This window comes from Hyaena hyaena, unplaced genomic scaffold, assembly GCF_003009895.1.
Source record: "Hyaena hyaena isolate Hyena2069 unplaced genomic scaffold, ASM300989v1 scaffold_290, whole genome shotgun sequence".
Classification (NCBI taxonomy): Eukaryota; Metazoa; Chordata; class Mammalia; order Carnivora; family Hyaenidae; genus Hyaena; species Hyaena hyaena.
In genome coordinates, this window is record NW_024080926.1 from 697,528 (window position 1) to 725,452 (window position 27,925).

Below are 27,925 nucleotides of genomic sequence, written 5' to 3' on the forward strand. Positions count from 1 at the left end.
CCTTAGAATACAGACAATCCATAAAAACCTCTCTTTCTCTCTCTCCACACACACACACAGACACACACACAGCCACCGCCACCACTAACCAACAACACACACAAGTCAATTCCCTACCTCTTGGCCGCCTGACAAACGTCTCCTAATATTTCAGACCTCAGTTCCCAGTGATGCCCTTGGTAATGTCCATGACTCCCTCCAGTGCACTAATTTGACTGCCTTGTACTACCTGTTCTTTTGCTACTTTTTTATTTTCTGTGCCTCTGGAGCCGGACACGGCTGCGTGCAAACTTACAACAGAGAATGTAGCATCTCTACTTCCTTGTTTTGTGTGCATCTGAAACTCCAGCAACCCTCTTTCCCCTTGGCCCCCTCCCCTCTCTCCCATCCAGGCTTGAATGTTAGTCCCTGGGGCTGTGTTTCTGAGAACTTATTCTTCTCAAGACCCCCAGGGTCAGGATGTATCCCATTTCCCCAAAAAAGGAGATGTGCCCTCACAATTCCCAACCATCAAGAGAAGACCCCACAGAGTAAAACAAATAAACAAACAACAGAACAAAAGCTGAAGACAAAGTGGCGTCCGGGTCTCAGGTGGTTGGGAAGGAGGAGGGAAGAGGCGTCTCCCTGACCTTGGCTCTGACCTTGGTCTGCACTCTGAGGAACTCAGGCGCTAGAAACAGGGGTCTCTGCCTCGGGAGGCCAAGCCAGCGGGAATTGCTTACCCGTGTCAATAAAAACAAAAACAAACAAACAAAAAAAACACCCAAGGTTCAACTGAGTAAATCTGAAGATCAAGTTGGCTTCATTAAGTGATTCCTGAAGCCGGCAGCATCCCTTTAAGTAATCGGAGAGCTGCCCCACTGGTCACATGGTGGGGGGAGGGGAGGTGTTCATAGGAAGGGCGGTGGGCAAGAAACTACCTGCAGAAGAAAGAAAGGCTTATTTCAGGCCAGGTTGTGTTCTTTTCCAGGGGAGAGAAAGCAGGGTTGTATCCTGCACATGCCTCCCCGGGGCTGGTCAAGACATTTCGGAAGGACTTGAAAAAGGTCAGTTCCTGGGAGAAGCTGAAACAGTCCTGGAATCTTAATTTCATCTCAGGAGCCACGGAACTCCACTTAGGGCTTGTTTCTTTTTTTTAACACCTGGAATCAAATCAGCCAGCACCTTGACCTTGGCTCTCCAGCCTCCAGAACTGTGAGAAACATGTGTCTCTTCATTAAGATCCTCCCCCCACACCACCACCAGTCGGTGGTACTTTATGAAGGCAGCCTGAACTGATCAGGTCAGTTGAATTCAGACAACACCTGAATGCTCAGCATCTGTTAGGCTTCCTGGAAAAAGTCACATTCCTGATGATGTAAGGCGTGACAAGTCATCCCTCCTGAAAAGACAGGGTTCCAATTTCACAGCATCTCCTGTCTTCTGACTCCTCAGTATCAACCTGCTGGCGGGAAAGAGTTCTCAGAGAGTCGATTACAACCCAAACGTCAAGAAGTGACAGAGGTCAGACTCTTCAGTCAAAGAGCTAAGGGGGTTTCAGAGCGTAATGCTGTGATTTATATAAAATAAGAAATAAGGGCGCCTGGGTGGGTCGGTCAGTTGAGCGTCCAAGCCTTGGTTTTGGCTCACGGTTTGTGGGACGGAGCCCCGCGTCAGACTCTGTGCTGGCCATGCAGAGCCTGCTGGGGGTTCTCTCTCTCCCTCCCTCTCTTTCTGCCCCTTTCTGGCTCTCTCTCTCAAAATAAATAAGTGTTAAAAATATTTTAAAAAAAGAAATATATATTTAGTCTTTGTCTTGCTTCCTGGCGCAGAATTCCTGAAACCCTTGGAAATTCCTAAACAATGAGAGGATAACAGTGTATTTTGTTATGTTAATACCGTGACTTTGGAAAAGCCCCAAGGATAGGAGCTGGTTGCCAAGGGAGACAACCCAGTGATTAGAAGGTGGGGTCTTTCCTTACCACCCCCAGGCTTCTGGGAGCGGAGAGGGGCTGGTGATTGAATTCAGTCTCCAATGGCCAATGATTCAATCAACCACACATCTGTAATGAGTGCCCCATAAAACCCCGAAAGGACGGGGTTCAGAAAGCTTCCATGTTGGGGAGCTTGTAGGGATTTGGGGAGACCAGTGAGCCTGGAGACTGCATGGGGGCTCCTCACCCTTTCCCATAACTGGCCCTACACACCTCTTCCACCTGGCTGTTCCTGACTTATATCCTCTTATAGTAAACCAGAGATCTAGAGCGCAAAATGTCTCTCCAAGTTCAATGAGCCGCTCTAGCAAATTAATTGAACCCAAGGAGGGATTGTGGGAGCCTCCGATAATCTATAGCTGGTCGGTCAGAAGCACAGGTGTTTCCCTGGCCTTGTGACTGGCCTCTGAAGAGGGGTGCGGGGGTGGGTCCTGTGGGAGGGACCACTTACCCTGTGCGCCCACCTCTGTCTCCAGGCAGATATGTGGGAGTTGAGCTGAATCGAAGGGCACCCACATTCGGAGAATGGCTCAGCGGTGGGGAAAACCTCGCAGATCACATTGGGAGCAGAACCAGGCAGGGATAAGTTGGAATGGCCCTGAATGCAAAGATAATTCACCTTTGGGCCGCCTCCCAGATCCTCCAGGAACCAGCTTGCACAGAGAAGCTGCTTTACTATTATTATTGTCATGTATTTTTTCTAGATAAAGTGAATTCCCAGAACATGAGATGCATTCACATTCGTAAACAAATGTGTAAGCCACTCAAAAACCAAACCTAGTGATTTTTTTTTTCAAATCAACTATGGTTTTTAGAACGACATTGAATGTCTTCTTATCTATTAGCGTGACTTGTGAGGAACTGGCTGTTCTCATTCAAGTGTAAGAATGCTCATTGACTTTCAAAACCTTCAGAAGGTTTTATGTGAGGAATAAAATTGAGAATGAACTCAATTCTCTTAAAAAATATGCCTGACCGGAAAGATGTGAAGCAAATTAGCAGTTACCTCTGAGTGATACAATTATGGATAAGTTTTATTTCCTTCTTTTGGCTTTATTCTATTTTTCAAATATACTCCAAATGTGTATTGATTTTAGAATTGTGAAGGGGCGCCTGGGTGGCCCAGTCGGTTAAGCCTCTGACTTCAACTCAGGTCTGGATCTCGCGATTCGTGAGTTCGAGCCCCATGTCCTGGCTCTGTGCTGACATCTCGGAGCCTGGAGCCTCCTTCAGATTCTGTGTGTCTCCCCCCGTCTCTCTCCCTCCCCTGCTCGTGCTCTGTACCCCTCTCTCAAAAATAAACAAACATTAAAAAATATTTTTAAAAAGAGATTAAAAAAAGAATCGTGAAAAAAATATTAAAGTCTGATTTTTCAAGCCCATCTCAAGAGCACCTGAGTTGGACTTGCTGTGGGATTTTCTGTAAAATTTACCCTTTCCTTCCCCATAACTGGGTAGGACACCTATATCAGCAGGGGCTTGACAAGGAGCCGTGCACCTCAGATGCGGCCGAGACACAACCATCAAGGACTCAAGCTGTCCCTTGAGACTCTTTCACTGGAAAGAGGCTCTGGATCTGACCCCTGTCCTCTGGGGCTGGAGCTACGGGTTAGCGCACATCCAGGGGTGTGTAAGTCCTGAGGCCACATCCCTCCTGAAGAAGCGAGTGCTGCAACCAGAGGTCGGGTGCAGGGCATGTCTGAGAGAAGGCTACATGGCCAAGGAGGACCAGACCAAGTCTGGAGGGCATGGCGGGGGGCGGGGGGGGGGTTGGACAGTGGGGCCAGGAATGCAGAGCCCTTGGCTCTGAGAGCTTGGAATTGGGAGCTGAATCAGACAGGGACACACTGAGATCCCCTAAATGAAAATAAACTGCTTATGGGAGAGAGGGAGGGGAGGGCACTGGCTGATGGGGCGGTACTTGCTTTTCTTATGTTAAGAGCAGGTCCAGGGCCAATGGGTGCCTGCCCGAAAGCGGTCAGGAACCTAACAGAACAGAGGGCCAGGAACCAGGGTGCAAAGGGTGCACCTCCTTGGCCCCCAGTGCCAGGCGCCTGCCCGTCCCTTGGACTGCTTCCACACGGCCAAGAGGTCCTTCGTGCTGCCCCTGGATGAGGCCGAGCGAGGGCTGCAGCTGCTGCAGGAAGCCGGTGAGTCCCCAGGCCCTGGAGGGGCCTAGAGCTAGACCGGAGCGTAGAGCTAGACCGCTGGCACGGAGGCTGGCGCTAGATCCCTGACATGATTAGGTTTTAGACACCTGGCTCCCAGGGCGCTGGCTTTCATTTTAGAATAAATGCAAAGGGCACTTTCCCCAGTGAGTCATCTCCACTCCCTCTGGCTGGTGATTGGGCTGTCTGCAATATGCTTATTAATTATTGATAACCTTGTTGATTACTAAATTGTACTTGCCTTTAGCAACAGCAGTTTGTAAAAGCACGCGATTACTTTAAATACACACCCAGGAGAGGCTTCGTTATATCGGCCCACAGAGAGAGAGAGAAGGCACCGTACAAAAAATATTTTAATATATCACATCTTACAATACATCAGCTCAATACTCCAGAGCAGCACATTGGAAGAAAAAATATATCTTTTTCTTAAAAATGGAGACCTATATACACTCAAGACAAAACCTTAAAATCTTATAGCATGATTCGTCTTCCTCTAATCACAGCCGATTAAACAGTCTTTCAACCAGAGAGTAGCCTGGTGGATGAGTTACTGCCCGACAGAATCTCCCTGAGTCTCTGCTTGTGTTAGTATCACGTTGTCGCTATCAGCACAGCGACCGGATCCAGATGCCAGCAGAGACGGAACAGAAGCCTGCACTTCAGATGATTCAGCCCATGACCCCACTCACCTTTAAACTTAAAAGAAAATGGACAACTTTCACATCATTTATCACTAAATGGCAGAGTCAATTCATACTTTTTAAACCAATATGCTATTAAGAATGTCGAACCTTTCCAGGCTTCCTAAGACAAAATTCCATTCATATCATTACAGTGTAAACATTCGCAGCACTGAAAAGCACCACAAAACCTTTGCCCTTCACATGGAAATGGCGATGCCTCAGTTAACTTTACCATTTGTTTCTTCCCCTGTTTTTTTTTCATTATTTTTTTTTTAAATTCCATTTAACATACAGTGTGGTGCCATTTCAGGTGTACAATATAGTAATCCAACGATTCTGTACATTACCCTGTGCTCATCATGAGATGTAGACTCCATTTGTTTCTTTCAATAAGACTATGTTCCACCAAACTGACACATTTAATACTGAAAATATGAAGCAAAATGCTATTTACTCCACATTTGAATTTTACCCTAATGTTAAATGTCCTTGTTTCTCCCCCTTAAGAAAAATAAACAGTTAGATATTTTAAACGTCACGAATCCTAACACTGCATAAGGAAGGGGAAGAGGGAGTAAACCTAGTTGGGACATAGATTTAAAATACTTATTTCTCTGGCGCAGTTTTGTTTTGTTTTAGACTTCCTTTGGGGAATGAGTAAAACAATTTCCTGCATTTTGAGTTTGAATGAATTTGAGAGAAATTCATTCCAACTGAGAGGATTTTGGCTTCCCATTTAGATTTTGTTTCAAATAAGGATTGCACACCTGCTGTGGATCAGACAATGTCTTAGGTGCTTTCACATACGTGCACTTTCTTTGCTAAACTTACTCCTGTTGAATAATATGAAGATCAGCAAAATGTACTCATGTTATGTAAAAACAAAACTGTTTTATACACTGCTTATATATCCTAAGGTCATCATAGCTCAGATACGGTCACAGCTTAGATACGTTCAATGGCCATACAGGGAAGAAGCTTTCTAATTCATTTTTCTCTTAAAATATAAAACAAAGTAAAGTGGGAAATGCATGGCAGCCCATCCTATTTTATTTTTTATTTATTTTTAAATGTTTTATTATTAATTTTTTACCCATCCTATTTTAGATGGGACACAAATATATTTCCATTGTACTGTAGTAACTTAAAATTTGAAGTAAAAATGTCTTTTCTGAGAAAAAATATGACAAAAACCAATCTTTCAAAATCACCAAATCTGGAAAATTAGATTATGACGCCAAATCTCCATGTGGGGGCCTCACAAACTCTGGCAGCGCTTAATCGCCACCTAGTGACCAACACTGGCATGGCAGCTGGGTTACAATTTCTCTAGGCTCGGGCAGAAAAATTTTCCATGATTTTATTTTTTTGAAACAATGATAGGAAATTGTTGTTTCCCCGGCAGTGAGATACTGTCTAAATTACATAAACAAACTGTGTGTGATATTTCCACAAGGAGAGGATTTTTCCCCCTGACCCCGTTTAAGTGACATTTTCCCAAAAAACCTAGAAAAGGAAGGCAGTGCTTCGGGGCGGGGGGGGGAGGGGGCTTCTACTCTTTGCCCAGATGTTTTTTTGACCCAGATTATATCCTTGTTTCAAGTGACTCAGAGTTAGTTGAGAAATATTATACTGTGCCATGGCTTCATTTATGTAAAATCCAGGTACGTTCTAGATGCTTCCACTCATTCTTCCCTAGACACTATCCCAGTGCTTTTGCCTAATAAATCAGGCTGATCTAGTAAGCTGCCATTTGTCAGAGATACAGGGACAACTGTCTCTTCACAGGAACTCATGCGTTGTTGCTGGGCAGACTCGGGTGGCTTGGGTAACAGGTCCATACAGCAACCTGAACCCTGACCGCATGTCACCTTTGTCATGAAACATAAAGTGTGTATTGGTTTTGCTGAGACCTGAGAAGAGAAAAGGGAGTAGCAGAGATAGCTAACATTCACGGAACAGCCAGCATGGAGCAGGGGCCACGCTGAACGTGGGCAGGTGAGCTGTCTCCTTCTAGGTACTTACTCATCTCCCGCTCTCGGAAACCATCTATTGACTATTTCCAGACTTCTGGGTTAAAAAGTCCAAGACCACATGGCGTAAAGGCAGAAAGGAGAGAGTTACAGTGGGAAGACTACTTGGGAGAGGGATTTTGTAATTGTTCTAGGTGTGAAAATTGGCATCTCAATATTTAGCAGGGAAAAAAAAAAATACACCTCTATCAAGTAAAAGGCCTGAATAAATAGCTTCGAAGTTGGGAACACGGGAGTCCCAGAAAACGCTGTTCAAAAAATTAAATCCCAAATAAGCTAATTAACTACAGTTAATGGTTCTGCATTATCTACGGATTTCAATGGTCCAGGTGATTTACGTGTTGGGTTACCGTGGAGAATCAGACCACAGGTGCAACAGAAGACGGGATTGAGCAGGAGGAACTGCTGAGCGTGGCCACCACGGGGGGTCTGCGTGGCCGGGCCGTGGGCGGGTTCAAGGTCTGGCCCGCTTCCAGCCTTACCAGTCCAGCTTCAGGTCTGCCTTGCTCCACACGTATTTGCCTCCTCGCTTTAGAAACATCTTTTCATCAAATCCGCTGAATTTTATAGCTTCTTCTACTCCAACATCCAGGATGGACTTGGAAGGATCCTTCCGCCCGTTCCTACAATTCAGGAAGCGCATCTAGAAAATTCACGACAGAAAGGGGATAGTTTAGCAGGACGGAGTCTGTGAAACACTCAGGGTTGGGGGTTAATCCGGAATGATGTTGGACACGGGAGCCATTTCGACAAATATTTAGGGAACGCTATTGGCCAGACACTACACTGAGGACGCTGACTTCCTAGAACATTCTTTCTCTACTCAAGGAGCTCACTTTAACCAACAGAAACGCATTAGATCGATTGGGCACATGATAAAGCAAATTACATGTATGCCACGTGTCCCTCCATGGGTGGGGGGGAGGTCACGTTTAGAAATTGTAAGGCGGAGGGGCACCTGGGTGACTCAGTCGGCTAAGCGTCCACACTCTTGGCCTGGGCTCAGCACATGAACTCACAGTTTTGCGGGTTTGAGTCCCACTAGGCTCTGTACTGGCAGCTCGGAATCCACTTGGGATTCTCTCTCTTCCTCTCCCTCTCTCACTCATGCTGACTCTCTCTCTCAAAACAAAGGAATACACTTAAAAAATGTAGAAATTGTATGCAGGAGAAAACAGTGTTATAAATGCGCAGAAGCATGAAACAGGATGGCGTGTTTCAGAAAGTGCATGTAGATGATACTGCAGAATGAAAACTGTTCACGCACAGAAACACGGGTGTAGAATTAATGAAGATTTCTTTTGAGAAAGGGAGAGAGAGGGAGAAGAGAGGAACTACCAAGGCAGGCAGACACCAGACCAAAAGAGTCTTATACGCCCTGTTAAGGGTCTTAGTTTTTATCCTAAATTAAACACCTAACAGGCAGGAATGAGGTCTTCACACTTCTTTAGGTCGACTGTGTCAGTAAGCAACTTGCTGAATTACTTGATGAATCAACATGCTCTTAAATTACCAAAAGCAAATTTTTGGTCCACTGTGTTTGTGCCAATATGTGGAGGTCAGAGGGTTTGTACAGGAGCTTCGATGCAAGTGTCCAGCCTATCATGATGCTCCAAAAATAGAAATAAATTCTGTATGAATTTTCCTCTCTACCTTGAACCCATTAACACTGAGCATTAGTATCAACACCTTTCTCCCTTATGCTCCGTAAAGAAAGCTCATATTGGCAAACAGTGAAATGGTTGTGAAGTGTCATTGATTAATTTGAAAATAATAAAGTACCAAAAGCCAAAATGAGCATTTTTGAAAGCACCCAATTCTATTCATGTGTTAAAACGATTGCTCTTGTTGGAGCTCATTTCTTTTTTTTTTTTTTAATGTTTTTTAAAATTTATTTTCGAAAGAGAAAGAGAGAGAGAGAGAGAAAGCAAGTATCAGTACGGGAGGGGCTGAGAGAGGGAGACACAGAATCTGAAACAGACTCCAGGCTCAGAGCTGTGAGCACAGAGCCCGATGCAGGGCTCGAACCCACAAAATTTGAGATCATGACCTGAGCCGAAATTGGCACTCAACCGACTGAGCCACCCCAGGCGACTTTTTGAGCTCATTTCCTAGAAACAGGTCTTTGAATGGACTTATTTGTCCTGGACTAGAAATATTGGCAACAGTTTATGAAACGAGCCAAAAAAAAAAAAAAAAAAAGACAAAAGAAAGAAAAAAAGTTACTTGTTTTTCAAATTTGACAAGGGGCACATTTCCCTTTTTTTGGAAGGCAGAGGGGTAGCATTAATATGAGTGGCTTTTGGAGAGGAACTGTCACCTCTTCTCACCAAAGCCAAGATTTGTCAGGGGACAAGCTGGGGGCATAGAAGGACCGAAGGTGACGTGAAGGGTGACACGACCTTCCTCCAAAGTACCCTGGGTGCCTGGAGCTGGAGAACACCAGCCCAAGACAACAGGATGTGCAGTGTCACTTCCTATGTGACACCCAAGGATCCATCGCCCCGCGGGAGAAAGCCTGAGCTTTTAAATGTTCTCATTCATTAGAAATACTTACATACTCATCCAGAATAAGGTATGAGTCTTTCATCTGCAAAGGAGAAATTAAACACAAATTCAGTCCCAAGTCTGTTTTTCAGTGTGTGTTCTCAACAGTCTGTCCTACATAGTGTTTGCATATTGTTGTTTTATTGCTTCTGGATTCTACATTTCCTACACCACTCGAGTGTCTTTGGCTCTGTCCCTTACGACCCCTCGCCTGCGCCCTGCCCCCCCACCCCTACCTAACAAACGTCTCCAGGGGTATCTCACAGTCTTCAGCAGGCTCGATTCTCCGCCCCAGGCTGCAAGGGGCAAAGGGCACTGTGAGAGCTTCTCTGAGGATGAAATTCCCTGGCCAGTGGCCCATCTCCTCAAGCTGTGGGATCAGGATCCCCAATGGCTGTTTCGACCATACATGGAGTTTCCCCCATTTTCAATGTATAAAGCTTTACTTCTATCACCTGGGAGCCTGCCTGAGATTTTAATGTTACTTTCATTACATGTAACTAGTTATAGCTTCCGTAGGTGTATGGAAGGTGTTCTTGTGCTCCTCGAGGAAGCTCTGCCTGCTCCCTCAGGGCCGTGGATGCAGAGTCCAAGGACGGGGCGGGGGAAGGGACCCCGCAGGGCCCACAACCGACAGGTGCGGGGCTGGCGGTGGGTTCCAGCCCCAGACTGCACCCTCCCATCCTCCTCGCTGAGCGCTCCAAGGGAACAGAGTGTGGATCCCCTGAGCTAGAGAGGCCCCTGCTTGAAAGCATCTCATGATGTGACAGTGACTCCACCGTACCTTCTGGTTAGACTCGGGCACCAAGCAGGACACCTCTTTGTGGCGGTCTAAGAACTCTTCAAATTCTTCCTCGCTGATGACGAATCGCTCGGCTTCTCTCAGGGCGTCTGGTCCGGAATTTTCCCCCTCAATGAGGAGGCACTGGAAGACCTGGGGGTTGAAGGGGACATTTGCTTTGCAGAGAGCGTTCCCTCATGTGTGCCCCTCACCTCACTTCCCCAGACCCGGCTTCGTCTCCTCTAAGCAAGGAAGAGTCCTCCGACTAAAGAACATTCTAGAAAGACATCACTCCGGGGCCCTCAGGGTCAGGAAGCGCACGCTGTCCGAACGTATAACACGGGTCTGGTTTATGTCTGAGCTAGTCTGACAATCTAATCTTTTCAGGCCACCAGATATCTGATGTTCACTGCAGGGAGTAAGAGCATCAGGAAAACAGACAAATCATTTGTGATCGACCAAGAAACAAGCGTTTTTAAAATGTTGTCTCTGCTGATTTCAAATATCCTTCACTAAGGCCTCTAGACTATGTGGGGCTTTTTCCAATAAATAAACAAGGACAGCTTCCAAAGCCATTAATAGTCTTTTAACATTTTTTAAGTAAGTAAAGTGTGTGTGTTTGTGCGCGTGCGTGCAGGTGCGAATGAATTATTCTTCCCTCATAAGGAATAGCATCATCTGAGAAGGAAAACTGTCCCAGGGACCCAAGCAAGGTGATAAGAGGCGACAGCTGATCGGGCACAGACCCAGCACAGAGCCCAAGGCTACAGGGTCTTTGGTAAGGGAGTGGGGATTATCCACAGCATTTAATTAACATGATAGTCAGTTTACAATTAATCTCAAAGTGCCCTAAACCTTGCCTGCTTTGCTCACTCTATCCCCACCCGCCTTCCTCTCTGCTCCCCAGTCCTTTAACGTCTGTCCCCACGGCCCCTGGTCACACGGCGGTTCTACTATTTGCTTTCCTGGCTGTTTTGCTCCATAGCCTGGGGGGTTCCTGGGAGAGGAGACCCCCTCATCTTTGTGCCCACAGCATCCATCCCCAGTCCAGGCACAGGGTGCAGAGGGAGACGAGGCCAGAGGTCTTCACAGGGGTGCGAATCCCGAGCTGCTTGAATAGCAGGCGGGGGCTTGTGCCCTGATTGCTTTCGTTCCAGATCCACCAACTTCAATGGGGCAAAACGTGGGGCGGGGGGGGGGGATTGGATGGGGAAGGTCAGGTGTCGCCTGCTCCACTGTCCCTAGAGCAGGCCTACAGGTGACTGCAGACCCCCCTGGGGCGAACACTGAGGTTCCTTCCCTCCAGCGCTTGCTCAGCCCTGGTGTGCTGCGCACTGGGCCTGCAAGCCCGACCCCCCGCCTGGAGGAGGCAGCCTTGGGGGTCCAGGCGCCTGACCCAGGGGCACTGACTGAATTTCCTCAGTTTGCAACTGGCATACGCCAGTGATCTGACACCAAAACTGCTTTCCAAACAGGCAGTAGCTAATCTGCTCCCTGCAGACAGCTCAGGATTTTGAAAAGGCAATTCTGATGTGAATCCGTGCGCAGAAGCCACAGAGGAGTTGTGTGTGTGTGTGTGTGTGTGTGTGTGTGTGTGTATTGACACACACACATACGTACATATAGGGAGAGAGAGGAAAGCTAAAAAGAGAATAATGAGAGAGACAGAAGTGGAACAGAGACGGGGGATCAGGGAAAGGGGGAATGACTGGCAGATGGCTCTAGAAGGAAAATCTAAGCTTGGAGCCCAGCGTCTGGTCCTCCTCGGTCCCCCTTACTGGACCGCAGCCTCCGCTTTGCTCCAGGTCCTTCTGGGCATGGGGTGGAGGTCCAAGAAGTTGTGTTTTAAACGGTCCCCTGAGCTGATTCTGAGGAACAGCCAGGGGTAGGAAAGTTTAATTTGCCATTATTTGCAAGTGTCTGCACATGGTGGGTGCTGTAAACACACCTTGAACTGGACATTAGACTTTTTAGTAACTGATGGAGGGATCAAAAGAACAAATCTTGATGAATGAAGTTTGCTGCAACTTGGGGATAGTGTTGCCCCAATACCTTCTAATAATTGAATGAATAATATATTAACAGGATTTATGAGGAACATATATCCATTTATGAATAAGCCAAGAGTTTTAAGAAGAAATCCAGTATTATTATATTTAATAAATAAATATTGGTTAGGTATCCTATGGTATTCTTTATTTTTTTAATGTTTATTTATTTTGAGAGAGGGGGAGCAAGGGAGGGAGGGGCAAAGAGAGAGGGAGAGAGAGAATTCCAGGCAGGCTCCGTGCTGCCAGCTCAGAGCCCAGCTCAGGGCTCGATCTCAGGAACCGTGAGATCATGACCTGAGCAGAGATCAAGAGTCAGAGGCTTAACCAACTGAGCCCCCCAGGCACCCCTCTATGGACCTATTCTTTAGAACACCTCCAAGCACCGACTGTATCTTTTGACTTTTATCCTCTCAATATTCCAGAAGGGAATCAGTTCCAGTTTGTAGAAGGGGAAATTGAGGCAAAGAGAATGTAAGCAGCCTAAAGTTTAACAGATAGAAGAAGGCATCGGGACCCAGCTTCCTGGCTGGTTCCATCAGTCCAGGTTTCTCTCTAACCTCAACATTTGAGTTTCACTGACAGTGTCTCCCCAACATTTTCTGAATTATACTCAGCAAAAGTGACACGGGACACAGCACTTACTTTCCAGCGCACAGGATTCAGGGCTTTGATCTGCTCCCTCATATCCTCATCCACGTTGAATCGATTAATGACGGAATTGATTTTGAAGGCCACCCTATAATCTCTACACCAGGCCCTCAGTTTTTGAAGATTCTCCACATGGTTCTTCTTTCCTTGACCACGGCCGATGAGGACATTGATTTGCTCATCAAAGCTGTCACAGGAGATGGCAAGGATGTCCAGATATTCACCTGAAGGACAAGGAGCATCTTGAAGCTTTTCTGTTAAAGGTCCAAACCTTTTAGGCCACTTAGATGCTTCCATGAGAAAACATATCTTGTTTGTATCTAAGATTTCATATTTTTTAAATGTATTTTTTATTTTTTTTATTTATTTTTTTAAATGTTTTATTTATTTCTAGGAGATAGAGAGACAGCGTGAACAGGGGAGGGTCAGAGAGAGAGGGAGTCACAGACTGAAACAGGCTCCAGGCAGGCTCCCAGCTGGCAGTCAGCACAGAGCCCGACGCAGGGCTCGAACCCACGAACCGCGAGATCATGACCTAAGCGAAAGTCAGATGCTTAACCGACTAAGCCACCCAGGCGCCCCTAAGATTTCATATTTTTAAAGCTTATTTTATTTGGGGCACCTGGGTGGCTCGGCCACTTGATTTCAGCTCAGGCCGTGATCTCATGGTTTGTAAGTTTGAGCCCTAAGTCAGGCTCTCTGCTGACAGTGTGGAACCTACTTGGAATTCTCTCTCTCAGTCTTTCTCTCTCTCTCTCTGCCTCTTGCTCCACTTGCTCCCCCTTTCTCAAAATGAATAAATAAACTTAAAGAAAACTTTAAAAAATAAAGTTTATTTTATTTATTTTGAGAGAGAGGGAGCGTGAGCAGGGAAGTAGCAGGAAGAGAAAGAGAGAGAAACCCAAGCAGGCTCTGCATTGTCAATGCAGAGCCCAACACAGGGCTTGATCCCACAAACCATGAGATCATGACCTGAGCCTGAAATCAAGAGCCAGATGCTAAGCCTGAGCTTGACCTTACGCTGAGCCACCCAGGCACCCCAATCTCTGACATCTTTTACCATCCATTCGTTCTCTGGCCACGTCTTCACAGTGGACTAGGTTTGAGTTTTCCTCATTATTGTGACTCTGCAGAATTGATTGCAAAGTTGATTCTTAAAAGTACTCCCTAATTATAGAAACTAGGGGTTTCAAATCTCTGTAAGCAATTATTATCTGATTTTCTAATCAGGGAGAAATTTTAAGTGTGATGTGGGGTCTAGTATGTTATCCACGTGTACGCCCTTCACTCCTCAATACATTCTGGAGACTGGCGTGATTGGCCGTCCTGAACTCTGAAACTTGAGTTGCAATCTGTCAATTAACGTAGCTCCATCGTAGTCTAACTAGTCTTTAGTTTCTCAAGGACAAGCACTTGTCTTCTACTTATTTTATAGGCTCAAAGTATCTAGCACAAACTGGAACCAGAGTAAGTGACTGACCGTTATTTAAAACAACTCAAAATGGGGCACTTGGGTGGTTCAGTCGCTTAAGCATCTGACTCTTGATTTCGGCTCAGGTCATGATCTCATGGTTCATGGGTTCGAGCCTTGCATCGGGCAGAGCCTACTTGGGATTCTCCCTCTCTCTCTGCCCCTCACCCCTCTCATGCTGTCTTTGCATCTCTCAAGATAAATAAACTAAAAAAAATATAAAGCAACTCAAAATGTTCTAGAAATTGATCTCAGATAAATTCCCAATGGCTTATCATATTGGGGAAAGGAATTAACTGAGGGAGTGGTCTCTAACCCGACTAAAAACAACGTTCAAAACTAAGATAGAGGCCTATCAGTTATATTATCTTAGTTGATTTCCAAGTCAGCTAAGAATCTCCATCAATTGCTTTATTCTGTCACTTCTCCAGCTTCTGCTCTATGATCATGACACCCCCTCCTTCTGTCTCAGATTTTCCTGTAGGAGCCCTTGTGAAGACAGCATTAGCCAAGCAGACCTCTGTGCTCAGTCCTTGTAAGTCTCCAGGAGAGCCTAGAACCATGAGGGAATCTTGGCCAATCCCTGCCTGTAGGGTTGCCAGTGCATTCTAGATGTCTCCCATTGCTGATGCATGTATATCTCGAGCAATAGGACATGTTCAGTCAGCTCGTCAAGAGGTGTTGGGATTGTCATGCAAGATTCATGACGTATACCTGGTTTCTTTGTTGTGAGTCCTGAGTTTCGGTTGCCGTGGATGATTGGACAATAGTAGGTGCCTAAGTGAACAGCCCTGCATAAAAGTCTCAGACCCTAAGACTCAGATGAGCGTTCCAAGGCAAAAACATTCCAAACATGTGTCTGAAGTTCACTGCTAGAGAGAAAGGACATCCTGTATGTCCTGGAGGGGAAACACTCAGGAGCCTGCGTCTGAGCTCTCTGGACCCCAGTGACCCGCATCTTCTGCTGTTTCTCTGCTGCGTCCTTTGCTCTGATGAAACTTAGCTGTGGGTATAAGTGGCCACTGGGCCTTGTGAGCGCTCCTCAAAAGCTGCCAAACTTAGCAGCTCTCTTTGTCAAGTGCATGGACTCACCCTTGGCCCTTTACACCAGAGGTGGAAAATTGAGGTTTACCGATCACCTAGTTATACATAAGCACTGCTGCTGTTTTTGCTCATGGCATCTCAAAATACTCTAAATTATTTTCAAATATTGAATTGGGAGGTTTAACATGGAATGTGGATTTCTGAAGTATCTTTAAGAGTTTCAGAACATGGCGACAGGAACCCTAAATCCTGTTGTAGCATAAACGCCAATGGAAGTTCATGGCTAACTGGCGGTCTGCTCGTCCACTATGAACAGGGCATGGTGCTTCCCATTCTTCGCAGCCTTGTGCTTTCTTATTGCCTCCCCGCGACTGGAGTGGGTTTTTCTGATGCACTTCCAAATCCACTAATCCACAACACCTCTCCCACACAGGCATCTGTGCTTCTGACCCTGGAGTGCAGCTATCCTTCAGGGCTGGCTCCCCAGACCACAATGGCGCCCACGCAGAGCCAGTCTTGGAGGGAGGACATTGCTCAGGGACACTGCCAATAAGCCCGGCCAATTATCCTCTGCGCACACTGTCCCCTAAGCCTTTGTTATCTCTCTGACTCTGTTTCCTTTGACACTTCTGACCCTGATTCACTAAGTGATTCCCTTCATGGACATTTTTGGCTCTAACTCATTGTCTTCCAGTCTTTCTTAATTCACCTTTCCTGGAGACTTTTGAATCTTGTCTTCCTGCTTAACCTTCGTCACGTGGGCTACGCCACCCCACCCACATCTACCACCTCCCCCCCACCCCACCCCACGCTTCTTCATCATCTCAGGAGGGATATTTGCTCAGAGACTTTCTGTGAACAGCCTTAACAGAGAATAAATGCAACCACTCTTTCAGTGATTGCAAAGCTCACAGCACTCATACAAAGTGAGAACAGAATACTGTGCTCTAAGAGTTAGGTAATAACTGTCTCCTAAAATGGTTGTAGTAATAACAGCCAATATTTTCCAGGGCTCCCTCAGTTCCGGCTTCTGCTCTAGAGATATTACATCTATGGGAACTCAGCTGTGAGGGACTTCCAGGTCTCAGAGTCCTCGGTTGTCCACCCTGGCCCCGCGGGTTCGTCTGTCCACACACCACGACATAATTAGTCTGGGATTCAGTCCCCTATGCAGACAGTTTATTTAAATTTCTTCAACAGCCGCATATGTAGCCCAAGGAGGGAAAGACTGTTTTAGTCCAACTGCTTCATGTGTGGGACTAATCAAATGAGAGTTCCCTCGATATTTAAAAATTAAACATTAGCAGCAAGCAATAAGGTAGGGGTCACAGAATTGTATCACTGTCCTCTGGTAGCAGCTAAGATAGAGCCTTAGACCCCGGTACCTGCTAAACTGGGAGGCACAGAAGAGTCGCAGTTGCTAATATTTTCTGTTATCTGTGTTGCCACACTTGTTTCCTTAGAGCCCTGCAGCACGAAAGCCTCTAACTGCATGCCAGGTCTGTAGAGATAGTAGAGTGTGGGTTCTCCTCCCTGCCCCCCCCCCCACCTCCCCTGCGGTGGGCCTGGCCTAAGGCCCGGGATGGAAGGAATCCGGACCCGAAGCTCACAGAAGCCACAAGGGCAGCGTGACGCCAGGAAGCTCACCGTAAGTCTTGAACCAGCGCTCCCGGATCAGGCTTCCGTTGCTCACGATGCTCACGCTGGACAGATGTAGCTCCTCTTTGCAAAACCTCACCAGCTGGCCCAGGTACTCGCCCCGGTCGTGAATGAATGGCTCTCCTCCCGAGAAGTTTATCTTCTCCATCCCTGTGAGAGGCGGACCGTGAATCTTTATTCTGTTTTATTTTTCTCCCACTGCACAAACACGCCTTGTTATTTTAATGACAAAAGTGCTGTTTTCTCAAAGTAACAAAAACAAAATGATTATCTCCCCGGCCCTCCCAAGCCTGGCTCCTCAATGTTTCCCACGGGGGGGGGGGGGGCGGGCTAACATATACTTAACCCAGGGCCTCACCCTTCGCCCCTGCTTTAACGCGGATGCATCTCAATAGGGTATCAGTTACACGGATGAGAGATTTGCTTAGGAGGCAAAGGGGGTGATGAATCAACACAGAGATGTGCAGAAAACCTCCCCCACCCCCTCCAGAATGGTCTTTCTGGGACATTCTCAGGCCGAGAGAGCCCCCACACTGCCCTGGGGCGTCACTTCAGTCTCCTGCGTGCAAGATGCCTCTTGTCCCCAAATTCCACCCTTTCCTCTCTCGACTTACTCCTTTATTTTGGAAAAGCCTTTTGAAAACATTGCAAACTATAGGACTTATATGTTTCAAAATACATCTGTGATCAACAGTTTGACTGGGTATAGTATTCTGGGTGAAATCACTTTGCCCTTGGAATTTTAAGGGCATGACTCTGCCTCGTTGTCTTCAGGTCTTCATATTATTGCTAGGAAGCCTGAGAATACTTTGATTTGTAGTCCTTTTGAAAGGCATGTTTTCCCCCCCTTCCAGAATCTTTCTTTCCGATGTCCCCAAATTTTAAGGTGATGTGCCTCAGTGAGATCTTTCTCTATACATTATTCTGGCCACGTGGCAGGTCCTTGATGGAAAAATACAGCTCATTTTGCAACGGGAGAGCTCTCCTACTACTTTGTTCGCAACTCTAACCTCTTCTCCAGCCTGGTTTTCTCTCTGGACGTCTTATTGCCGGTGTGCTGGTGCTCAGGCTTGGAACCGCCAGGCCCTCGGGCTGTGTCTCTGGAGCCCCATTTTCCCAGGACCTTATTTTTTAGTCTTTCTATTAAAATTCTAATTTTAGAAATCTGTTTCCATTCCCCAGACTCTCCCATATCCTGACTATTTTCTTAGCATCACATTATTTCTTATGCGTAATAATTTCCCTCTCCTCTCTCTGGGATTATCAGTTACAGATTGGTTTCTGAAGATTTCCTCTCTTCTCTCTGCTGATTTGTTTTGGCGTCTGCCTTTTATTTTCATGTTTCTATTTGTCTAATAAACATAAAAGAGTGAAATGGAATTTCTGTGATTCAGGAAGAAACCGCTCAGATGGAGGGTTTCGCTACAGAGTGACAGAGTGAGAAACGATTTATTCCCTGGGTTCTGCCCCACATGCTGATAGCCTTGGTCTTTCCTCTGGGCCATTTTGGTCTCCTGGAGAAGACCCTTAATCTCTCCTATGCCTTACCACCTGGCTGCCTGTGCCCGGGAAACTACCAGCAGGCAGGTTCTCACCGCCCACCCCCAAACGCTCCTGGTCTTCAGTATGGCGCTTCTCTCCTCCCAGCCCCACCTGGGATCCCTGAGCTCAGCTGTGGTGGTCTGGATCCTTCAGGACAGAAGCCTTCTGTCATTGCAGGACTTGGAGAGGGACCCCCTCTGACCGTGTTGGGGAGAGCAGTGGCTCTGCCTTTATCTCCTCCCTCCCGTCTCACCCCTACGACTGGACCAACGCTGAACTTGTGGCCTAAAATGCTTCCCGTCTTTGAAATGTCCTTCATTCCGTGCAGCCCTCCGGCGAGCCTCTTACAGCCGCTGCGCTGCAGACACGTACTGAAGGGTGTCCAAGTAATCGCTCTGCACGGCAATCTGGATTTCTTTGTGGGTTTATTCCCCTCCGTTCAATGACGCTATTGGCACTTCCGTGGCATGAAGGAAAGATTGGAAGGGCGTTAGGTAGAAGGTCCAGAAGGTCTAAATACATTTAGAATTTACATAGTGCTACTGTCCCAGTGCAGTTCATTTTTAATTCAGTGCAGTTCAACTCAGTTGACTGCGTCTTTATGAGACTCTCTGTACTCGCGGCATTACTGGAGCGGGTCATTTCCAGAATGAACCTTAATCAGTAAGCAACGAGCTCCACTAAGAGAAGTCTGAAATGGGTGCTTCAGAGGACGCTGAAGGTGCTGATAGCTCAGGCACCACACAGCCTGCTCAGATGCGAGACAGCAGCCACCACGCTCCAGAGCACGGGAGGGAAGGGCACCGGGTGGCAGGCTGCACAACAGAAGCATGTGCGGGGGTCAGAGGCCAGAGAAGCAGCACAAGGCCAGGAAGGGCAGCAAACGGACTTGGTCATCAGGATAAAGTCACTAGAAGCACCGAATAAACTAACAGAGAAGGCGGGGGACCTTATCCAGGGCCAAACAGCACAGTATGCCACAAAACTCCCAGAGAACTGTACTTGTTAACATCCATTCCACCACCTTTGTACCTACTAAGTACAGAATCCTGTGCTCGGACATTTCGTTCGTGCAAACTCGCTGTAGGTCAGCTTTTAAAATGCTGTCCTGACTCGGTTTTGAGGTCCTGGCTGAGGGCTGGGCAGGTCCTTTTCTTTTCATTTTTCTTTTTATTTTTTTTATTTTTTTTAATGTTTTATTTATTTCTGAGAGAGAGAGAGAGAGAGGCAGCGTGAGCAGGGGAGGGGCAGAGAGAGAGGGAAACACAGAATCTGAAGCAGCTCCAGGCTCTGAGCTGTCAGCACAGAGCTCGATGCAGGGCTCGAACCCATGAACCGTGAGATTATGACCTGAGCCGAAGTTGGATGCTTAACCGACTGAGCCACCCAGGCGCCCCTGGGCAGGTCCTTTTCTTGATCAACCAAGGAAGTCAACACCCCAACCACCTGATCTCCGAGGCTCTCACTCTGGGCCACCGTACTCTGCCGTCTGCATCCCAGGGGAGGATCTCAGACAACCGGGCCCTGTGTCCTGATCTCATGGGGCCCATGCTAAGCCAGCTTCGCCTGCCCGTCAGTTCCTTCCCGCGAAAACCACAGTGGGGGGCATGTCCACAGTGCGCCTTCTTCCTCTTCCTGGTGGCTGAGCCAGTACTTCCATGTACGCCTGCGTGGTGGGTGGTGCTCTCCCCAGGGAACGGTGTGGAACAAACTGTACATCTCTTTCCAGTTTCTCTCTCTTGATCTGCGTCTGGCCTACCCACATCTCACCCGGTGGAACACGGTTAAGGCAAGCAATTCATCCGTAAACAATTCGGCAAGGGAAGGATCATGATCCTGGCTTTTATTTATATATTTCTTTATTAAAGTTTATTTGTTTATTTTTGAGAGAGAGAGAGTGCATGCGCACACATGTGCATGAACTTACACGAGTTGGGGAGGGGCAGGGAGAGAGGAGAGAGAGAGGGAGTCCCCAGCAGGCTGCGCACTGTCAGCGCAGACCCCAACGTGGGACTCGAACTCACCAACGGCAAGATCATGACCTGGGCTGAAATCAAGAGTTGGAAGCTTAACCGACTGAGCCACCCAGGTGCCCCATCCTGGTTTTTAGCTGCAGGGTTGGAGCCCAGAGAGGTTCAAGGAATTACTCATGAGCATAAAGCTAGGGGAAAAAATGCTAAGATGGATGTCGAAGCTCCAAAACTTTCCATTTTGTCAGCAGGGCTGCCCTTCCCCGCCCCATCCCCCAACGTCCCCACCCCCCACTTGCCCAAGGCAGTCCTATTTGAGGGCAGACCAGAGCCACATGTTATTCTTTCCAACACAGCCTTTCACTCTCCAGAGTGTCTATGACCGGGCAATGGTAAGTGCCATCATCTCACTGTTGAATGCTAGGGGCCTGCTTGTGTGGCCATCATTATATTTAATAAAAACATCCTTATTCCTTAAAGTGTCATTAAACAGGGTCAGATAAACTGGAGAACATGAGACAGTGTATTGGCCAGTGGGCCCTGACGAGTTTGAGGGTAAGAGGTAGAAGGGATAAAAGGGAGAGGGAAAGGAACAGGATATAGATGCAGAGTTAAGATCTTAGATGAGGAATAATGACTTCACAATGACCTTAACATGCAAGCAGTGATCATATTACAGCCCAGATCACCCCTGACGCCCACACTGGCTAACTTCTATTCCATCTTTTCTGTGTAAAAGCAAGAGACGTCAATAATATACTGGAGAAGCATCTTGGGCCAGAGTAGTACAATTCAATTTTAAAAATAATTTACATTTAGATTTAAATTTTTAATCATCACCAAAGTAGATTTTCCTATTTTAGCCAAAAATTACACTGACAGGACGCCTGACCTATACTACACCTTAATCATTTTAAGAAACTGATTTTATTTACTTAAAACTGAGAGGTCACCATATAAGAGTATTAATAATAACTAAAATAGTTTATGCTTTATTAAAAAACACCTGATCGTTTGCTTATCTGTGCCTTGTAGCAACTTTTTGAGTTTGGTATATGGGTTATTTTTATTACGCACATTTTAAAGACTAGCAAATTCATATTCAGAAAAGCTAAATGTCTTGGCGAGTCATATAAGTGCTAGATTAGGAGCTCAAGTCCTGCCTTGCAAGTCAAGAGTCTGAGTTCTTACCAGGACATCACACCTCCCTTTATTCATCCATTCACCCATTCGTCCATCTCTCCCAGCGCATTAATTAACCCCTATTACATTCTAGATATTCTGCTAGGCACAGAGATACACAGAAGGCTAAAATTCAGCCTTGGCACTCAAACTCTTTGGGGACCCAGGTATTAAAAATAAACCAATGTGGGGCACCTGGGGGGCTCAGTGGGTTAAGCATCTGACTTAGACTCAGGTCACGATGTCACGGTTTGTGAATTGGAGCCCCGCGTCGGGCTCTGTGCTGACAGCTCAGAGCCTGGAGTCTGCTTTGGATTCTGTGTCTCCCCCTCTCTCTGCCCTCTCCTGCTCACGTTCGTTCTGTCTGTCTCTCTCTCTCAAAAATAAACATTAAAAAAAAAGAAATAAAACATAACAGTACGATTTAAAAAGTACTATAATCCACAGTTGTAGCACGCACCATGGGATCACAAATGAAGGAGAGAAGGCATTCCATAAAGAGAGGAAAGCATGATCACAGGTCTGATTCATGCAGGTGGGGGGTGGGAGGGATGAGTATAACATGATGTGCCTGGAGCATAGGGCAATCAGGGCATTGGGGTAGAGGATGTCCAGGTCCCCACAGGGCGGCAGAGACAATTAAAAGAATTGCAGCAATTCAGCTGAGGAACGGGGAGACCCTGAGCTAGACCTCACTGGGAACAGTGAGGTGGGTCCGTAGTTGGCTGAATGGCTGTGGATGATTGAGCAAACATCACGGGGAACAAAAAGAGTCAGATCCTGCTCAGTGCAAACTGTTTAATTCCATTATATAAAGAACAAAATCAGGGGCACCTGGGTGGCTCAGTCAGTTGAGCGCTAACTTCGGCTCAGGTCATGATCTCGCAGTTGGTGAGTTCGAGCCCTGCATCGGGCTCTGTACTGACATCTCGGAGCCTGGAGCCTGCTTCCGATTCTGTGTCTCCCTCTCTTTCTGCTCCTCTCCCACTCATGCTCTGTCTCTCTGTCTCTCTCTCTCTCTCAAAACTAAACATTAATTTAAAAAAGATTGAGGTGTGTTTTTTAAAAAAATGAAGTACAAAATCAGGCAAAGTCATCTGTTAGAAGACAGATTCATGGGTGTCCTTGGGGGGGGGCGGGGCATCGATGGAAGGGAGATGTTTCTGGAGATGTGCTGGGATGTGGTCTGAGTGCTATCTGGGTGTGGGTACTTGGTGCAGTTCCTCCAGCTGTACCCTCTAGGTGTGTGCAACTTTGTGTACGCATGCTACACTTCTGTAAAAGCGACAAGACAGCAACAAAGGTTGCTGAAGTCGGCAGCTTCCCAGGTGCTCCAAGAAAGACGGGAGGCCCGGGGAGAAGAGAGAACGGGTCGGGAGTGAAAGATGTTGCCTCGGAATTCTATATGTGCCGGGCCTTCTCTGAGATGCCTCAGGTTACTACTGTGGTGAAACAGGTCCTGGGAACAAAGTCATTGCCATATTTGTACTGTAAGTAGTTTCTTTAAGGTTTCGCTGGAGGAGCACATACATCATCCGAAGAAAGAGTCTCGAACGTTGCAGTTCCTAAGTCAGAGTTTTTGGCTTGGTTTTCCACTTCCCTTTCATTAACCGTTTCTGGAACACCCCCTCCGTTGGTGCTTTGGACAAACTCAGAAAGTAGCAGAACCCTTCCAACCTGCTTCCTGGCGCATGCGGGGAAGGCGGGAAGCACTGGGGGCCCGGCAGGTGCACGGACCTCCCTCTGCTCCCGCAGAGGCCGTCGGAGGGATGGGTCTGCACCTCCTCCCGGCTGAGCCAGCCAGCTCCCAAGGCCCAGGCACCCACCCCCAATTCACCCCGATTCTCCCTTGCAGGATGGGACGGAAGCACCTCACATTCTGCAGGAGCTCTGACACCTGTGTGCGCCCCCAACCCCGCGGCCGCACCCCGACTCCCTCCAGGGCCTGGGGACTCACCGGCTTCCTGCAGCAGCCGCAGCCCTCGCTTGGCCTCGTCCAGGGGCAGCACGAAGGACGTCTTGGCCGTGTGGAAGCAGAAGCCACACTTATAGTTGCACTGGCGGGTGAAGTGGTAGTTGACGCTGCTGGGGGTGGTGGGCTGGTCTGAGCCCTCCCCATCGTCCCCTGTGCTCCCCTGCGGTGTCCCCCGAGCAGGCCGCGGTGGCCGGCGGCTGTCACTCCCTGCCAGCCAGACTGCAGCCCGGAGCCAGAAGAACCAGAGGACCAGGCTGCTCCAGAGAGAGCTCAGGGGCTTCCTGAAAGCTCTCAGCAGCTTTGCAGCCACAGCCTCAGGCAGGAGCATCCACATGGTGGCCGGGCGCCCTGAGGCTGTCCTGCTGCCTGGAGACAAGGCTTTTATGTGCCAGGGGCAACCTGTCACATGGTGCAGGAAGGACACACCTCTGAATAGCTCTCAGCTGAGCTCAAGTTTCGATTTTCCTGATTGTGAAAATGAAAGTTGGAACGGGGCCAAGGCTGAAGGCTGAGCAGGGGGCGGCTCTCGGCCTTACCTTTCACCTGTCTTGGAGGTCAATGCGAGCCTTTGAATGAACTGGGTACAGATCACGACCTTGCTCTCTGTCTGCCTCCCCCTCCCGCAGAGAGCCTCAGCCTGCATAGTGATACAGCCACCTCCCCAGACGTCATGTGTTACTCATGCATGACACAGCCCGCAGGGTCCCGGCTGCCCTTCCTGCTGTGGCCCCCAGTGGGAGTTTGCTGTTGTGAAAGCCGAAGAATGAAAGGTATGACTGACCTGTGCAGGGTGAGGAAGAACACATTAGCCACGGGGCCCCATGCAGATCACGGTCAAAATCACAGGCACATAATAACATCGATCTTTAATCCACCTTTAATTTTCCACGTTTACCTTCTGCGTTTTCACAGTGTTGAAAAACAGACACTTATACTTTCTTGCATATTTATTTATTTAAAGTGTTTTTATTTTTAGTACTCTCTGCACCCAACATGAGCCTCGAACCCAGGCCCTGAGATCAAGAGGCGCTTGCTCCTCTGACTGAGCCAGCCAGACACCCCATTTCTTTAATTTTTTATTTTTTAAAAATGTTTTATTTTATTTTTGAGAGAGAGGGAGAGAGAGACAGAAAACAAGTGGGGGAGGGGCAGAGAGGAGGGAGACACAGAATCTGAAGCAGTTCCAGGCTCTGAGCTGTCAGCACAGAGCCCGTCATGGGGTTGGAACACATGGACCTCAAGATCACGATCTGAGCCAAAGTCAGGTGCTTAGCTGACTGAGCTATTCAGGCACCCCATTTCTATTTTTTTTTTTAATATTTACTTATTTTTGTGAGGGGGGAAGGGGCAGAGAGTGAGGGAGCTACCGAATCCCAAGCAGGCTGTCAGAATGGAGCCTGATGTGGGGCTCGAACTCACCAACCATGAGATCATGACCAGAGCCGAAGTCAGACACTTAACCAGCTGAGCCAGCCAAGCACCCCATTTCTATTTTACTTTTAAAAGACCATAGGCAAATCAGAAGCTTTGCTAAGATGTTTCTTCATTGTCAAGAATTATAGTGGTTTCTTCCTTATTTTCAGTTTTCTTGGAGAGCACTGTCGAATTCTGTGCTGAACCTTTCTTTCCTTTAGCTGTCTTTAATCAGAGTTGTCTATTAGCAGGTGGTCTCAAGTTTTCCTGAAGCCCATGGAAAAGTTGGGATAGTCCTGGTGGGTAAGCTTCTGGAGCCACAAACCCAGCTCATCACTTACTGGCTAGGTGCCTTTGGTAAGTTACTTTGTTTCTCTAGATCTCACTTACCTCATCTATAACTCTAGATAGCTCATGCAACTTTTTTGGGTAAAGATTGAAAATTCTAATTTATGTGGACCACATAAATTGACACCTTGTCTGGAAAATGATTCATATTCAGTTAGGGTTACCTATTGTTATTCTAGTGGTGTTGTGTTGTAAATAGAAACAAAGACGACTTTCATTTTCCTTAGAAAGAAAACTGAAAGTAAATTCGGCAAAATAGCAAACCTGTGTGTAATGATTTCCAATTATGCACCAACAGATATAATGCAAGTGCTTGAAATCTTAGCCAAAAGCATTTTAAAATCTCACCATGGTATGGCTCAATCAGGAAATACTTTTTTTTCCCTCCCGGATCACATGTTTACGAAGAAATGAAAACAAAATCAGTTTGCATTTCAAATTGAGTGCCAGGTAAGGCACCGAGGGTACCCATGGAGGCTTTTCAAACCATACCTTTTAAAGTTTGAATCCTAATTCAGCCACGAGTGTTCAATTTGGGGTAAATTTCTTGACTCACCCGATCATGTTGACACATCTGGGAATACGAACATTAAGGTCACACTCACACAGGGAACTTTAAGGATTAAAATGTATATTAAGCACCGAGAGTAACACTTGCACGATAAATTAACAATATCTAGCATACCATAAAGCACCGCGCATCTGACACCGGGCCACACTTTGCATGCACTAACTTATTTTACAGGAAGCTCACGTCACATAGGGAGTACGTGTTTGAACTGGGATGCAACACCTGAAGAAACTGCTCACTGATAATTATCAGCACGTTAGTTTATTTGTTCCCAAGTCTGTTCTAACCAGGCCAGTTTCTTTTATGCATTCATTCACTTGTTCGTTCGTTCGTTCCTTCCTTCCTTCCTTCATCCAGGCATTCCCTCTTTCCTTCCTTCCTTTCTTTGCTTCAACAAATGTTTATGGAGAGCCTTCTATTTTTCAGAGAGGATTTTGATAAATGTGAATAAAACACAAATAAGATAAATAAGTCCAAGTTTTTTCAAGCAGAGAACTCACAAAAGTCAAGTCACTTTGGTATTCCTTGAACGTATGTCCTCTTTCTTTCAAACGTCTTTTCCCACCCATTTAAGAGTAAGTAGACTTTCTTATTCACAGTCAGGGCTTGCAGAAGACAGGGAAGGATTTATTCTTCCACTGGTCAAGACGGGGGTAGCCTGCGGGAAGCACAAGGCAGCTCCATTTTGGCTATCCAGTGGGAGTGGGCCGTCTCTAAAGGCATCCACATGCAGCTGGAAAACAGCCAAATGTCATCATCATTTTTCTGTAGCCAGGGACTTTTTTTCTCTAGACACCTGCACATCCTCAATGTACTCCATGCTCCCTGATGGGGACGACTTCCTGCAGGGGTGTCCCAACAGCGGCTGCAACACACCAGCTGATTGTAGAATCCGTTCAGTTATTTGCAAACATCCTAACATGTCTGTGGTAAATCTTTTACCCACGCATACTATAGATCGTTGATGCTCCATCAACTACTATCCATCCCATACATTAAAAGGTACCCAATTCATAAATACACAGCACAATGAATTTCTAATAGACTGAACACATGCATGAAATGAGCATCTTGATCAAGAAACATAATTTTACCAAGAAGCCTCCAAGACCCTCCCTCAGGCCCTGAACTCTACTTCTGCCCCAAAGATAACCCTGTCCTGTTTTCTAAAAATCATACTCTAGGTTCACCGGCTTTTGAAGTTCATGTGGATGGAATCACAGCATGCCCTCTTTCTGTCGGGCTTCTCTCACTCAATGCTGTGCCTGTAGACTTATCCAATTTGCTGTGTTTAGCAGTAGATTGTTCATTTTCATAGCTAGCATTCATTGATTCCATTGTTTAAATATACCACAATTCATTTAATTATTTTATTATGATGAACGTTTGGGATATTTTGCTATTACACCATGAATTTTCTTGTATATGCCTTTTGGCCAACATACACATATGTATTTATGTTGGGTATATAGCCAGGAGTGGACTCATTGGCTCATGCGGTGTATGTGTGCTCCCCTTGAGCACATATCTCAAAAGAGTTTTCCAGAGTGCTTGAACCAGTTTACATTCCCACCAGAATACTGTGCGAGTTCTAGCTGCTCCACATCATCCTTCTCACTTGGCATTTTCACAGTAAGATTTTTGTTTCGTCTGGTTTAGTTTGGCCACCCAGTAGGTATGTAATGATATCTCTTTTTAATTTCCAGTCCAGTTCTGTGATGACTAGCAATGTTAAGCACCTTGTTATAAGTGTATTAGCCATCTGGATATTCTCTTTTATAAAGTGCCTGTTCACGTCCCTTGCCCATTTTTGTATTGGACTTTTTACATTCCCCGTACCCCCCCCCCCCCCCCCCCCCCCCC

The 27,925-nt window shown here is 46.8% G+C and overlaps 1 protein-coding gene across 1 annotated transcript; it reads right to left on the bottom strand.

Annotated features, from left to right (window-relative positions):
* Positions 1-5,259: 5,259 nt before the first annotated feature.
* On the bottom strand, positions 5,260-24,073 carry RSAD2 (radical S-adenosyl methionine domain containing 2). The gene is made up of 6 exons (XM_039247296.1): positions 23,713-24,073; positions 17,050-17,211; positions 12,882-13,111; positions 10,192-10,341; positions 9,418-9,450; positions 5,260-7,503 (listed from the first exon to the last, which is right to left on the bottom strand). Exons 1-6 carry the CDS (start codon positions 24,062-24,064, stop codon positions 7,339-7,341), a joined length of 1,092 nt encoding a protein of 363 aa, XP_039103227.1. The 5' UTR covers positions 24,065-24,073; the 3' UTR covers positions 5,260-7,338.
* Between the last annotated feature and the right edge of the window lie 3,852 nt (positions 24,074-27,925).